Source organism: Melanostigma gelatinosum (assembly GCF_949748355.1).
Source record: "Melanostigma gelatinosum genome assembly, chromosome: 20".
In the NCBI taxonomy this organism is placed as follows: domain Eukaryota; kingdom Metazoa; phylum Chordata; class Actinopteri; order Perciformes; family Zoarcidae; genus Melanostigma; species Melanostigma gelatinosum.
The window spans coordinates 21773043-21789632 of record NC_136653.1 but is presented as its reverse complement, the minus strand read 5'-3'; the positions used below and the strand labels follow the sequence as shown (position 1 = coordinate 21789632).

Genomic DNA, 16590 nt, shown 5'->3' with positions numbered 1-16590 from the left:
GACCATGACTAGAGTTCCCTCTCAACACATATAAGAGAACTAGCGCTGCCAGCAGCAAAGAACACATTCAGCTGCCTGTTGTAGCAGACAGCAGTTGTTTCGGCTATGCACCGGTATAATGTATGTGAAGAATTCATATCATACGGAAATAAAAAGCCGGTATACTGCCCAGCCCTCGTCTTTATTATAGTTTGGGCAATTTTGTACCAATATCTGACGGGCCGGATTAAAAGGACCAGCGGGCCGTAGTTTGCCCATGCCTGGTTTAGAGGGACAACAGTTTTTATTCTATATTTTGCTAAATGTGTGTGGTAATGTCTATCTGTGTGTGTGTGTGTGTGTTATATTAACTCACGGTGTGCCACTCTCCGTCATTAATGGCGACAGAAGAGGCGATGGAGGCGGGGCCTTTCCCAAGGTCAGCTGACATCACCAGTCTCCCCGCGGTCAGTTTGAGGACGACGAAGTCCATCTGTTTGAAGTCTGAGAGGAGGAGGATCAACCCGTCACGAGCTCGGCTTCGAACCGACAACCTCAACGACACGCTGAGGACGAAGAGAGACAGCAGAGTCAGACGGAGAACGACCGACTGGAGCCACGTCCCTATCTGGTGGTAGCCCCACCCCTCTGTGGATGTAACCCCGCCCTTCTCTGGCTGTAACCCCGCCCCTCTCTGTATGCAACCCCACCCCTCTGTGGCTGTAACCCCGCCCCTCTCTGTATGTAACCCCACCCCTCTGTGGCTGTAACCCCGCCCCTCTCTGTATGTAACCCCACCCCTCTGTGGCTGTAACCCCGCCCCTATCTGTATGTAACCCCACCCCTCTGTGGCTGTAACCCCGCCCGTCTCTGTATGTAACCCCACCCCTCTGTGGCTGTAACCCCGCCCCTATCTGTATGTAACCCCACCCCTCTGTGGCTGTAACCCCGCCCGTCTCTGTATGTAACCCCACCCCTCTGTGGCTGTAACCCCGCCCCTCTCTGTATGTAACCCCACCCCTCTGTGGCTGTAACCCCGCCCGTCTCTGTATGTAACCCCACCCCTCTGTGGATGTAACCCCGCCCCTATCTGTATGTAACCACGCCCCTCTGTGGCTGTAACCCGGCCCCCTATCTGACTGTAACCCCGCCCTTCTCTGGCTGTAAGCCGGCCCCCTATCTGACTGTAACCCCGCCCTTCTCTGGCTGTAGCCCCACCCCTCTGTGGCTGTAACCACGCCCCTCTCTGTATGCAACCCCACCCCTCTGTGGTTGTAACCCCGCCCCTATCGGTATGTAACCCCGCCCATATCTGACTGTAACCCCGCCCCTCTCTGTCTGTAACCCCACCCCTCTGTGGATGTAACCCCGCCCTTCTCTGGCTGTAACCCCGCCTCCTCTCTGGTTGTAGATTCACCTTCTCTTGACAGTGTTGGGGGTGATGATGAAGGTCATGTGACTGTGTTTGGACGAACCAAACTGAACCGCTGACGGTAGGAAGGTTGGCTCCGCCTCCGACACACACTGCGTCAAACACAGATCAATAACCAATAATCAGTGATCAGTTATCAACAACAATTAAAAGTATAACACTCACCGATCAATAACCAATATTTGTGAGCAGGAGTCAATAATCAATATATACTGACCAATATTCAACAACCAATGATCAATGATTAACGTATTGATTACCGTTAGTGCTCCAGGTGTCAAGGCGCTCAAGTGTGTGGGTGGGGGTACAGGCAGGTGGGCGGGGTCAGGAGTGGGTTCTACATCCTGGTCATCAGGCAGCACCGCCCCCACTACCTTCTCCTCCAATAGGCAGCTGTCAAGCTCCGCCCCCTCATACCTCACAGCTCCTGATAGGTCGACTAACCTGGAGGGAGCCGCCAATCAAACCAAGAGACAGAAAGTGTGTGTGTTAGTTTGTGTGTGTGTGTGTGTGTGTCTGTGTGTGTGTGTGAGTGACACTTACACTCCGCCCACCACCAGGTGTTGGATGCAGCCTCTGAAGCTCCTGGACACATCTTGTAATCTGATTGGCAGACGAGACTCCGCCCCCGATGGCAGCCCACCAATGAAGAAAGAGGCTGGAGACAAACGAGACAATCCGCCCGGCGACACAGAGACGGACTTCAGGTGTTCCTCGTCCACCTGCACGGACAGAGACCTGAGAGACAGACAGGTATCAATCGAGGCTTCTCAGTCAGGTGAGACAGGCGAGTCTGTTTCCATGGTAACACCTACTTCCTGTTGATGGCGATGATCACAGAGCGTTTTGTTCCGTCACTGAAGGATCCTCCATCCGGTTTCACCACCATCACCCTCAGAGTAGCCCCGCCCACCTCACCAAGCTCCGCCTCCAACGAACCTGAAATCAGGTGGACCGACAGGAAGTGCTGCACACGCACACATACACACGCACACACACACACATACACACAGGTAAGACAATCACGGTCACATGATGGTACCAGATACAGCTGGTGTACAGGTGTACATGACCCGTCTGTCTCACATGTCTCTGTGCTCGCTCGTCACTGAAGACGGCCAGCAGGACTCCTGATTGGTTGTTGGTGGAGAAGGAGAAGAGAAGCTCCGCCTCCTGACCCAGCGATGGAGGAGTGATCTGAACGAAGCCTCCGAACACCGACACACTCCGCACGGCCTGATCGCGAAACAACAAATACAACAAATACAACACACAACAACAAATAAGAACAAAGAAGCGCCTGATTGGCTGATTGATCCACAGGTGAGCTGAGGTCATCACCTCGAGCACGCAGCCCTTCCTGACTCCGAAGGCGTCTCTCAGCAGGTCAAAGTTGGACCGAGCGATCTCCACGTTCTTTATGCAGCCCACGTACAACCTGGAGACCACATGTCGCCTGGCAACCACACAGACAGGTGAGGACGGAGTTAGCACAGACACATCCTCCTGTAACATCATCATCTTCACCTGGTGACGTCACAGACTCACCTGATTGGTCTGGAGGCAGGAAGTCCTCCGATGTAGATCGGGTCCAGGTCGGAGCGGTTCAGGTCGGAGGCCGTTCCGGGAGACTCCGCCTCCAACACCTCCTTGTCTGATGATTGGTCGGCTGCCATGATGGACAGGTAACCTGGACAACACAGAAACATCAGTACTACCAAACACTGTGGTATTAGTACTACCAAACACTGTGGTATTAATACCACCAAACACTGTGGTATTAATACTACCAAACACTGTGGTATTAATACCACCAAACACTGTGGTATTAATACTACCAAACACTGTGGAATTAGTACTACCAAACACTGTGGTATTAATACTACCAAACACTGTGGTATTAATACCACCAAACACTGTGGAATTAGTACTACCAAACACTGTGGTATTAATACTACCAAACACTGTGGAATTAGTACTACCAAACACTGTGGTATTAATACTACCAAACACTGTGGTATTACTACTATCAAACACTGTGGTATTAATACTACCAAACACTGTGGTATTAATACTACCAAACACTGTGGTATTAGTACTACCAAACACTGTGGTATTAATACCACCAAACACTGTGGTATTAATACTACCAAACACTGTGGTATTAATACCACCAAACACTGTGGAATTAGTACTACCAAACACTGTGGTATTAATACTACCAAACACTGTGGTATTAATACCACCAAACACTGTGGAATTAGTACTACCAAACACTGTGGTATTAATACTACCAAACACTGTGGAATTAGTACTACCAAACACTGTGGTATTAATACTACCAAACACTGTGGTATTAATACCACCAAACACTGTGGAATTAGTACTACCAAACACTGTGGTATTAATACTACCAAACACTGTGGAATTAGTACTACCAAACACTGTGGTATTAATACTACCAAACACTGTGGTATTACTACTATCAAACACTGTGGTATTACTACTATCAAACACTGTGGTATTAATACTACCAAACACTGTGGTATTAATACTACCAAACACTGTGGTATTAATACTATCAAACACTGTGGTATTAATACTACCAAACACTGTGGTAGTAATACTATCAAACACTGTGGTATTAATACTATCAAACACTGTGGTATTAATACTATCAAACACTGTGGTATTAATACTACCAAACACTGTGGTATTAATACTATCAAACACTGTGGTATTAATACTACCAAACACTGTGGTATTAATACCACCAAACACTGTGGTATTAATACCACCAAACACTGTGGAATTAGTACTACCAAACACTGTGGTATTAATACTACCAAACACTGTGGAATTAGTACTACCAAACACTGTGGTATTAATACTACCAAACACTGTGGTATTACTACTATCAAACACTGTGGTATTAATACTACCAAACACTGTGGTATTAATACTACCAAACACTGTGGTATTACTACTATCAAACACTGTGGTATTAATACTACCAAACACTGTGGTATTAATACTATCAAACACTGTGGTATTAGGACTACCAAACACTGTGGTATTAATACTACCAAACACTGTGGTATTAATACTACCAAACACTGTGGTATTAATACTACCAAACACTGTGGTATTAATACTACCAAACACTGTGGTATTAATACTATCAAACACTGTGGTATTAATACTACCAAACACTGTGGTATTAATACTACCAAACACTGTGGTATTAATACTACCAAACACTGTGGTATTAATACTACCAAACACTGTGGTATTAATACTACCAAACACTGTGGTATTAATACTACCAAACACTGTGGTAGTAATACTATCAAACACTGTGGTATTAATACTATCAAACACTGTGGTATTAATACTATCAAACACTGTGGTATTAATACTATCAAACACTGTGGTATTAATACTATCAAACACTGTGGTATTAATACTATCAAACACTGTGGTATTAATACTACCAAACACTGTGGTATTAATACTATCAAACACTGTGGTATTAATACTACCAAACACTGTGGTATTAATACCACCAAACACTGTGGAATTAGTACTATCAAACACTGTGGTATTAATACTATCAAACACTGTGGTATTAATACTATCAAACACTGTGGTATTAATACTATCAAACACTGTGGTATTAATACCACCAAACACTGTGGTATTAATACTACCAAACACTGTGGTATTAATACTACCAAACACTGTGGAATTAGTACTACCAAACACTGTGGTATTAATACTACCAAACACTGTGGTATTACTACTATCAAACACTGTGGTATTAATACTACCAAACACTGTGGTATTAATACTACCAAACACTGTGGTATTACTACTATCAAACACTGTGGTATTAATACAACCAAACACTGTGGTATTAATACTACCAAACACTGTGGAATTAGTACTACCAAAAACTGTGGTATTAATACTACCAAACACTGTGGTATTAATACTACCAAACACTGTGGAATTAGTACTACCAAACACTGTGGAATTAACACTACCTAGCACTGTGGTATTAATACTACCAAACACTGTGGTATTAATACTACGAAACACTGTGGTATTAATACCACCAAACACTGTGGAATTAACACTACCTAGCACTGTGGTATTAATACTACCAAACACTGTGGTATTAATACTACGAAACACTGTGGTATTAATACTATCAAACACTGTGGTATTAATACTACCAAACACTGTGGTATTAATACTATCAAACACTGTGGTATTAATACTACCAAACACTGTGGTATTAATACTACCAAACACTGTGGAATTAGTACTATCAAACACTGTGGTATTAATACTATCAAACACTGTGGTATTAATACTATCAAACACTGTGGTATTAATACTACCAAACACTGTGGAATTAACACTACCTAGCACTGTGGTATTAATACTACCAAACACTGTGGTATTAATACTACCAAACACTGTGGTATTAATACTATCAAACACTGTGGTATTAATACTACCAAACACTGTGGTATTAATACTACCAAACACTGTGGAATTAACACTACCTAGCACTGTGGTATTAATACTACCAAACACTGTGGTATTAATACTACCAAACACTGTGGTATTAATACTATCAAACACTGTGGTATTAATACTACCAAACACTGTGGTATTAACACTACCTAACACTGTGGTATTAATACTACCAAACACTGTGGTATTAATACTACCAAACACTGTGGTATTAATACTATCAAACACTGTGGTATTAATACTACCAAACACTGTGGTATTAATACTACCAAACACTGTGGTATTAATACTATCAAACACTGTGGTATTAATACTATCAAACACTGTGGTATTAATACTACGAAACACTGTGGTATTAATACTACCTAGCACTGTGGTATTAATACTACGAAACACTGTGGTATTAATACTACCAAACACTGTGGTATTAATACTATCAAACACTGTGGTATTAATACTACGAAACACTGTGGTATTAATACTATCAAACACTGTGGTATTAATACTATCAAACACTGTGGTATTAATACTATCAAACACTGTGGTATTAATACTATCAAACACTGTGGTATTAATACTACCAAACACTGTGGTATTAATACTATCAAACACTGTGGTATTAATACTATCAAACACTGTGGTATTAATACTATCAAACACTGTGGTATTAATACTATCAAACACTGTGGTATTAATACTATCAAACACTGTGGTATTAATACTACCAAACACTGTGGTATTAATACTACCAAACACTGTGGTATTAATACTATCAAACACTGTGGTATTAATACTATCAAACACTGTGGTATTAATACTATCAAACACTGTGGTATTAATACTACCAAACACTGTGGTATTAATACTATCAAACACTGTGGTATTAATACTATCAAACACTGTGGTATTAATACTATCAAACACTGTGGTATTAATACTATCAAACACTGTGGTATTAATACTATCAAACACTGTGGTATTAATACTATCAAACACTGTGGTATTAATACTATCAAACACTGTGGTATTAATACTATCAAACACTGTGGTATTAATACTACCAAACACTGTGGTATTAATACTACCAAACACTGTGGTATTAATACTATCAAACACTGTGGTATTAATACTATCAAACACTGTGGTATTAATACTATCAAACACTGTGGTATTAATACTATCAAACACTGTGGTATTAATACTATCAAACACTGTGGTATTAATACTATCAAACACTGTGGTATTAATACTATCAAACACTGTGGTATTAATACTATCAAACACTGTGGTATTAATACTATCAAACACTGTGGTATTAATACTATCAAACACTGTGGTATTAATACTACCAAACACTGTGGTATTAATACTACCAAACACTGTGGTATTAATACTATCAAACACTGTGGTATTAATACTATCAAACACTGTGGTATTAATACTATCAAACACTGTGGTATTAATACTACCAAACACTGTGGTATTAATACTATCAAACACTGTGGTATTAGGACTACCAAACACTGTGGTATTAATACTATCAAACACTGTGGTATTAATACTATCAAACACTGTGGTATTAGGACTACCAAACACTGTGGTATTAATACTATCAAACACTGTGGTATTAGTACTACCTAACACTGTGGTATTAGTACTACTAAACATTGCAGTACCAGTACTCGTTCTTCTGCAGTGTGATCTTGTGCCAGACTCTTAGAGTAGTATTGCAGTACTTTAGCAGTAGTAGTAGTAGTAGTAGTACCTTTGCGTTTGCTCCTCTGCAGGGTGATCTTGTACCAGACTCCGGTGTTGTATTTCTTTTTGGAGGTCAGGATCAGAGCACCTGAGCCGAGGTCAAAAGTCAAACGGACACGCCCCTCCACCAGCTCCATAGACAGGAAGTCCCTCTGTAGGACACAGGAAGTGAGGTCACGTCTGTATTTACTTCACAATAAGAGCCTCAACAGTGAGTGAGTGTGTGTATCGTACAGTGTTGTTGGAGGCCAAGTAGAGCAGTAATCCGCCCGGCGACAGCGTTTTAAACAGCAGCACGATGGAGGTGGAGGTCGCTCGCAGAGACTTCTGGACCAATGAGAATCCAGATCCATCAAAGTGGAAGGAGGTCTCCTCTGCCTGGGGACTGAGAGACAGACATGTGAGACAGACAGGTGAGACAGAACGGTGGAGACAGACAGGTAGAGACAGACAGGTGAGACAGAACGGTGGAGACATACAGGTGAGACAGACAGGTAGAGACAGACAGGTGAGACAGACAGGTGAGACAGAACGGTGGAGACAGACAGGTGAGACAGACAGGTAGAGACAGACAGGTGAGACAGAACGGTGGAGACAGACAGGTGAGACAGACAGGTAGAGACAGACAGGTGAGACAGAACGGTGGAGACAGACAGGTGAGACAGACAGGTAGAGACAGACAGGTGAGACAGACAGGTAGAGACAGACAGGTGAGACAGAACGGTGGAGACAGACAGGTGAGACAGACAGGTAGAGACAGACAGGTGAGACAGAACGGTGGAGACAGACAGGTGAGACAGACAGGTAGAGACAGACAGGTGAGACAGACAGCTGAGACAGAATGGTGGAGACAGACAGGTGAGACAGACAGGTGGAGACAGAATGGTGGAGACAGACAGGTAGAGACAGACAGGTGAGACAGAATGGTGGAGACAGAATGGTGGAGACAGACAGGTAGAGATAGACAGGTAGAGACAGACAGGTGAGACAGAACGGTGGAGACAGAATGGTGGAGACAGACAGGTAGAGACAGACAGGTGAGACAGACAGGTGAGAGAGAACGGTGGAGACAGACAGGTGAGACAGACAGGTAGAGACAGACAGGTGGAGACAGACAGGTGAGACAGACAGGTGGAGACAGACAGGTGAGACAGACAGGTGGAGACAGACAGGTAGAGACAGACAGGTAGAGACAGACAGGTGGAGGTGTAGCGTCACACCTGTGTTGCTCCACCAGGTGTACCCTACCTGCTGAAGCAGCCTCCACACTCTCCCTCTCTGCTGTCGTAGCTCCAGAGGCCGATGTTCCTCTCGTTGAGTGATGCTTCGCCCAAACATCCCTGGAAGGAGGAGGACCGCAGCGCCGCAGGGCTCTGACACACACACACACACACACACACACACACACACACACACACACACACACACACACACACACAGTTATCACCTGTTCACCTGCACACACACCTGTACACCTGATGTGTGTGTGTGTGTGTGTGTGTGTGTGTGTTACCTGAGTGTGAGGCCCCAGTCCTCCGATGTGGATCACTGTGTTCCTGTCGATGTCTAGAACTCTGGACGGTCCCGGTGATGTCGCCGTTACCGCGGGCAATGGAGCCGACTCCGCCTCCAACTGATGAACCGACAGAGAAGAGCGGGAACCGAACCTGGAACACCATGACATCGTCACGTGACATTATACTAGTACTGTGATACTAGTAAGTACTAAAGGGTAAAACTAGTCCTGTCTTCATTGCTTTGTGTAAAAGTAAACGATAACATTAAATAACATGTGATGTCAACAGGAAAAATAAAAGACAGCAGAGACTACTGGGGAAACCATCGTCATGACAACTAGATCATTCCATCTGCTGAGGAAGTCCATGTGATCTCATCATGTGACCTCATCATGAGATATCATGTGATCTCATGTGACGTCACGTGATCAGATCATGTACCGTCACGTGATCTCATCATGTGACGTGGGGGCGATGACGAAGTGTTTTATTTACCGGGTCACGTTGATTCTGGTCCATCGGTTGTTGGTGATGTCCAGTCCAGTAAACTCCAGTCTGGTGCTTCCTGAGCCCACATCCCACAACAGAGAAACCTTCCCAGCATGCATCTCTATGGCCAGGACGTCCACCTGAACACACGTCAGTTAGAGGAGGACAACAGGAAACAGGAAGTGTATGTGTGGGCGTGTTACGGTGGTTACCGTGGTGTTGCTGCCCAGATAGAAGAGCAGGTTGTCTGGACTGGAGGTCTTCAGGGTCAGACTCAGAGTGTTGAAGTTACTGGACTCAACCTGAGGTCTGTAGGACCGAACACAGTCTCTGTCGGCCCGAACCGCCACCTTAATCTGAGGAGACGACATCATCAGTGTTATCTTCATCATATTATCATCATCATCACCACCATCAGTGTGTTCTTCAGTGTGTGTGTTTCAGTGTGTACTTCAGTGTTAGTGTGAGTGCCAGTGTGTGTGTGTTTGTGTGTTTATGTACCGAGGCTGCTTGTCTTCTGGCCTGATCGATCAGCTCTCTGATGTCGGACAGATTCCTGCTCAGTGTTTCTCCCAGCATGCTCAGCGGCTTTATTCGCTCCATCAGACGCACCGTACGATGCTCCGCCTCCTCTAGCTTACGCTGCGCCTCATTGGCTGAGTACACAGGAAACAGGAAGTGTTAATTGTTAAGGCCCATGAACCTCTCACAGTGTGTGACTCTCTCTACCGATGCCGACTGACCTGCAGTGTGTGTGTGAGTCATCAGCCGGTTGGTCTGCCTCACGGTGTTGTTGGTGTTTTCCACCACAGAAGAAGAAGCTTGCAGCCGCAGTCCGAGTCTTTGCAGCCGCTGCAGCGCCTCATGCAGTCCGGAGCGAGCAGCTGCAGTCTGATGGCGAGCCTGCTGCAGCGCCGTGGACGAAGCTGATGGAAGACAACGATCAATAAACAATAAAGTTACACCGACACACCGACACATCCACTCTACAGTGTTGGAGTAGGTGGAGCCTAACATGTCTCACCGTTAGGGAGGCTCTGCAGCTCTCTGATTGGCTGACGGAGGAGGAGGCTGCTTTTATGGATGCCGTCTCTGACCAATCCCAGTCTGCTGGTTACCATGGAGATGTTCAGCTGCAGCTCTGAGAGACAGAAACCGATGAAAATAAAACGTGACTGCTTGTTTCCGTCACTTATTAATATTGTATCAATAGATATAATATTAAGACACAAACCTTCAGCCGTCTCGTTGATTCGTCGACTTCCTTCTAAAACAGCAGAGCTGACTTTCAGTTTGGCTCCGCCCTCATCTGAAAGCAGCTGCTCTGATTGGACGGTCTGAAACAAACACACAAGAGTTCAAGACGTGTGACGTCAACGACCAATCAGACGCCAACAACTCTGTGAGGTCATGAGAACTTTCCACAGGTGTGTATTTATCACATACACACTCACACACACTCACGATGTTGAGCGCGATGGAGGCGGAGCTGTGGGCCATCAAAGCAACCCGCTGGGCGGAGTCAACTCGTTCTGTGATGTCACTGTCCAGCTGAGCCAATCGGCTGCCGTTCTGAGACACGTTACACACCGACGCCAGAGAGCTGAGGGAGGACGACAGGTATGATTGTGTCTCACGCAGACAGACGGGTAGACGGAGAGTTATGTAAGAAATTTGAGTGTAGAACTGTGTGTTAAGAAGTTATCATAAAAGTGTTTAATGATTCATATTTAAGAATTCATAATTAGTCATAATCATACGTGTTTTGGAAATGCATAATTGCATAAAGGTGTTTTATGATTAGTAGCTAGAAGTAGAATTTGAGACATGAAGCTTTTGCCAAAAGTTGCAGAGTCTTATCTATTATATAGAATGTTTATCATAGAAGGGTTAAGCCATAACAGACAGTCATTGGAAGTATTAAGAGCGAAGGGACAGAGAGAGACTTTTAGACAGGCGATTACAGAGGGCACCAGGATAAGGGTCCTGGGAGTTAGCCAATAGGAATTGTGATGGACAAAAAGGGAGGGGTTTCAAACCGGATGTGTGTTATGGGAAAATATGTCAGTCTACTGTTTTAGGGTTAAGGAATTTGAGTTTAGAAGAGCAGGCACTAAAAAACCTTGTGTTTTCTAAATGAGTCTCGTAAAATTCGGATCCAGGGGTCTTGTGATCTGTTATCTTAGTGTCTGTTTTCCTGTGCATTATTTGTCTTCAAAGACGGCAACACAGATGTTTAGATTACGGTACTTCCTGATGAGCATTAGGGAGAGCATGACCCTCTGTAGGTATTTATGATGTGTGACGGTTCACCGGTTTATTCCGTCTCTGCAATACTGTGACTTAACTCTTTAACCGTTCACGGGGACATCAAAGGAAGCATCTGATGTCTCCATAAATATTGTGGGACAAACTGATAACAAAGGGATTCGTAAACTGGCCATAAAGCGCCTTCAGGGTATCGTAAAAGACAGGACACTGCTTCAAAGGAAAACATCTGCCTTGACATCTTTTATTATACCAGCATGCTGTTTGGGTATAAATGTCTATGCATTTGACTGTGTCATCAGAGCATCTCACACAGATGACGGCGATGTGTCTGTGAGACTGTGTTCTCTTTGCTTGCAAGCAAATAAATTGACTATTACAACTTTGATCGTTCATCCAGACTCTGTTTCATTTGACATTGATGAGAAACATTTTACACTCTTCTCCCGATTATTCATAGAAATATTCCATAACATGTGGGAGGTTTTCTTTAAGACTTTTTTTCTCTTCTTGCAGTTGCTCTCAGCGGACACACATGTTTACGGGCTGAGGAGCTGAAGATGAGTTTTTTTGCGCGGGGTTTTTCTTTTGTTTTATATTCTGTTAGAAGTGTACTTCACTGTATAATTGTACATGCTTCAGTAGGATTAAATTCCTTTTAATTGTAAACCAGTTTGGTAGATTTATTATCGCAGCGTGTCTACTGTCAACAGCAGTTGGACCATGCGCTCCGGCCTCCTCTCTGTGGGGTGAAATCCAGCCCCCCACAGTTACACAGACAGGTAGACAGACAAGTAGACCCACACACACAGTTACCTGTGCATTAAGTGGGCGTGGCTCTGCAGCAGGTGGGCGTGGCCTTCTGCCCGGTAAACCATCATCAGAGCGTCGGTGGTCTTCAGTCCGACAACCAGAGCGTCCACCTGTCTGCTCAGCAGGGGGCGCCACTGGTCCAGCTCACCGCTCACCTCCTCCAGCTGCTGCTCATTAGGAGGTAATTTAATCATTTATTCATGAATTCATATCATATTACTGACATCATCACATGTAAGGAGGGGGAGGGGCTATCTCACCGTGGTACTGTTGGTAAACTCCTTCCTCAGGACTATGATGTCATCCAGCAACAGCTGACTGTCGTCCATCAGTCCGTCCACAGAAAGACAGTCAGAGCTCAGGTTGTGATGGACAGACTGAAGACATAAGATTCATAATGAATAAATATTCATAAAACATCTAATTTTAGATGAATAATGAATACATATTAAGGTTGTGATGGACAGTCTGTCAGTGTGTGTGTGTGTGTTCACCTGGTAGTGTTGAAGCTGTGTGTGTGTTGCGTCCAGCAGAGTGTGTGTGTGTGTGGTTTGTTGCTCAGTGTTGCTCAGCTGTTTGTGAGCCTGCTGCAGCATTTCCACGGCAACTGTGAGGGGGGCAGAGAGGAGGCGGAGCCTGTCGTCTACCGCCGCCCTGCTGGACAGGAAGTCCGTCTGCAGCGAGCGGACGAGAGAATCGGCAAGACTGCAGAGAGACAGACAGGTTGGTGTTTTGTCGTGCCAGTAAAGTTCTTTGAATTTGAAAGAGAAAGTATTTAACACACAAACACACCTGAGCTCCTGATTGGCTGTGGCGTTGGCGGCCGTTAGGTTGACGGCTCTGATGCTTTCCAACATGGACGCCACCTCCTCCAGCAGATGCGTCTGATTGGCTGAATCCAGCTCCTTAACTCCGGTCTGATTCAGATGCCCCGCCTCCCTCTGAAGCCCTGGACCAATAGGATTTCAGAGTTGTTTGTCATTTTATTTTATTATTCTTATTTTAACGGTACAATTTGATTTGGTACGTTCTTATTGTTTACCCTGGATGCTGGCCTGAAGGCTGCTGATGCTCTCCAGCAGCAGTGCACCCTGGTAAAGGCTGTTGTTTATGGACACGCCCACTTTCTGCAGGTCGTTGGACAGACGTGGGACCTAGAATGAATCACCAATCATCACATGTTGGTCTCTTGAGTCAGAGAGAGCAATGAGCCTCTGACAGAGGTGACCATGTTTACCTGCTGCAGCAGAGCGCTGAGGTCGGAGGTCAAATGATGGAGCTCATCCTCGACTGTGGACAGACGCAGAGTCACAGAGCTGTTACCTGAAGACATCACCTGTAGGAACACACAGCAGGTAACACGTCACTCTGTGAGCTCACACACACATAGTAATGATAAACACAGGTAGACCTACAGGTGGACCGCCGGTCTACACCTGGTTTACCTGGACGTCTCTGGTCTGGTTCTCCAGCAGCACCAGCCGGCGGTACGGCACCATGGCAACAGCGGTCAGGTTGACAGACAGGAAGTGGTTGTGTGTTTGTTCCAGGTGGTCCAACAGAACTCCGGTGCACTCATCATCACACGCTGGAGTCAGAAAAATACAGTTAGGTACACAGTAGACACTGTAAAGTACACAGTAAACACTGTGAAGTACACAGTAAAGTACACAGTAGACACTGTAAAGTACACAGTAAACACTGAAGTACACAGTGGACACTGTAAAGTACACAGTAAACACTGAAGTACACAGTGGACACTGTAAAGTACACAGTAAACACTGTGAAGTACACAGTAAAGTACACAGTAGACACTGTAAAGTACACAGTAAACACTGAAGTACACAGTGGACACTGTAAAGTACACAGTAAACACTGTGAAGTACACAGTAGACACTGTAAAGTGCACAGTGGACACTGTAAAGTGCACAGTGGACACTGTAAAGTACACAGTAAACACAGTAAAGTACACAGTGGACACTGCAAAGTACACAGTAAACACTGAAGTACACAGTGGACACTGTAAAGTACACAGTAAACACCGTAAAGTACACAGTGGACACTGTAAAGTACACAGTAAACACAGTAAAGTACACAGTGGACACTGTAAAGTACACAGTAAACACTGAAGTACACAGTGGACACTGTAAAGTACACAGTAAACACCGTAAAGTACACAGTAAACACCGTAAAGTACACAGTGGACACTGTAAAGTACACAGTAAACACAGTGAAGTACACAGTGGACACTGTAAAGTACACAGTAAATACAGTGAAGTACACAGTGGACACTGTAAAGTACACAGTAAAGTACACAGTGGACACTGTAAAGTACACAGTAAACACTGAAGTACACAGTACACACTGTAAAGTACACAGTGGACACTGTCAAGTACACAGTAAACACTGAAGTACACAGTAAACACTGTAAAGTACACAGTGAAGTACACAGTGGACACTGTAAAGTACACAGTAGACACTGAAGTACACAGTAAACACAGTAAAGTACACAGTAGACACTGTAAAGTACACAGTGGACACTGTAAAGTACACAGTAGACACTGTAAAGTACACAGTAAACACAGTGAAGTACACAGTGGACACTGTAAAGTACACAGTAAATACAGTGAAGTACACAGTGGACACTGTAAAGTACACAGTAAAGTACACAGTGGACACTGTAAAGTACACAGTAAACACTGAAGTACACAGTACACACTGTAAAGTACACAGTGGACACTGTCAAGTACACAGTAAACACTGAAGTACACAGTAAACACTGTAAAGTACACAGTGAAGTACACAGTGGACACTGTAAAGTACACAGTAGACACTGAAGTACACAGTAAACACAGTAAAGTACACAGTGGACACTGTAAAGTACACAGTAGACACTGTAAAGTACACAGTGGACACTGTAAAGTACACAGTAGACACTGTAAAGTACACAGTAAACACAGTAAAGTACTCAGTTGTGTGTGTGTGTGTGTGTGTGTGTGTGTGTGTGTGTGTTGGTACTCACACACACACTCTCCTCCCTGCAGGACGTGTCTCTTGTCACACTGGTCACATGACCGTCCTCTGACTCCGGCCTTACACTCACACTGTCCACTCAGCTCGTCACACAGCGGCTGCAGCGAGCCCCGCCCACTGCAGCCGCACGGCGAACAGGCCCCGCCCACTAACGACGGCTTACCGTAGTAACCGACAGAACACCTGCAGGACGACAGCAACACAATCACAACGTCAACCGGGGCTCTCGGCTGGTTGGCTGAGCTTCAGATGATGTCACACTAAAGGTTGACTCGCTGGTACTTCCTGTGTTGTCTCACCTCTCACAGTATCTCCCCTCGTATCCCTTCTGACAGGCGGTGCAGCGGAAATCACCAATCACACCGTCCGACACACAGGCGGGACTGAAACTACACACTCACAGTTAAAGTCCATGAGATCACAGGAAATACTGTCAGTTACCACTCAACAGAAGCACAGTGTTACCTGTTGTCCTGTAGGGGGCAGGCACACAGCGAGCAGTCACTGATGGAGCCGTTGACGTTCCCATAATGCCCCGGGGCACACAGCTCACAGCTCCGCCCACTGGTGTGATGCTGACAGCCCTGGACGAAAAAATAGAAACAGCATTCTACTTATTTCTACTGTTCTCTACGGTCTGTTTTTAACAGGCTCCCTCTAAAATGTGTGTGTCAGCGTGTGTCAGCGTGTGTCAGCGGTTTACCTGACAGGCTCCGGTCTCCGTGTCACAGCTCTCACTGTGGTTGTTGCAGCGAC

At 44.9% G+C, this 16590-nt stretch overlaps 1 protein-coding gene across 1 annotated transcript in view; it reads right to left on the bottom strand.

The window, feature by feature from the left end:
- Window positions 1–16590, bottom strand: part of lama1 (laminin, alpha 1) — a gene marked incomplete at both ends in the record, with an annotated part of 43633 nt that overhangs the window by 2657 nt on the left and 24386 nt on the right. Inside the window, 30 exons of the mRNA XM_079292408.1 lie at window positions 356–545; window positions 1397–1503; window positions 1672–1855; window positions 1955–2149; window positions 2227–2378; window positions 2498–2647; window positions 2753–2867; window positions 2960–3101; window positions 7722–7866; window positions 7949–8099; window positions 8963–9087; window positions 9228–9381; window positions 9727–9860; window positions 9933–10076; window positions 10222–10376; window positions 10464–10646; window positions 10745–10861; window positions 10955–11057; window positions 11185–11323; window positions 12805–12968; window positions 13062–13178; window positions 13296–13506; window positions 13594–13750; window positions 13844–13955; window positions 14039–14137; window positions 14247–14389; window positions 15824–16017; window positions 16134–16223; window positions 16300–16418; window positions 16538–16590. The exon at window positions 16538–16590 is cut by the window's right edge and continues 88 nt beyond it. Coding sequence (XP_079148534.1) covers window positions 356–545; window positions 1397–1503; window positions 1672–1855; window positions 1955–2149; window positions 2227–2378; window positions 2498–2647; window positions 2753–2867; window positions 2960–3101; window positions 7722–7866; window positions 7949–8099; window positions 8963–9087; window positions 9228–9381; window positions 9727–9860; window positions 9933–10076; window positions 10222–10376; window positions 10464–10646; window positions 10745–10861; window positions 10955–11057; window positions 11185–11323; window positions 12805–12968; window positions 13062–13178; window positions 13296–13506; window positions 13594–13750; window positions 13844–13955; window positions 14039–14137; window positions 14247–14389; window positions 15824–16017; window positions 16134–16223; window positions 16300–16418; window positions 16538–16590 — 4244 coding nt within the window. The remainder of the gene's footprint in view (window positions 1–355; window positions 546–1396; window positions 1504–1671; window positions 1856–1954; window positions 2150–2226; window positions 2379–2497; window positions 2648–2752; window positions 2868–2959; window positions 3102–7721; window positions 7867–7948; window positions 8100–8962; window positions 9088–9227; window positions 9382–9726; window positions 9861–9932; window positions 10077–10221; window positions 10377–10463; window positions 10647–10744; window positions 10862–10954; window positions 11058–11184; window positions 11324–12804; window positions 12969–13061; window positions 13179–13295; window positions 13507–13593; window positions 13751–13843; window positions 13956–14038; window positions 14138–14246; window positions 14390–15823; window positions 16018–16133; window positions 16224–16299; window positions 16419–16537) is intronic.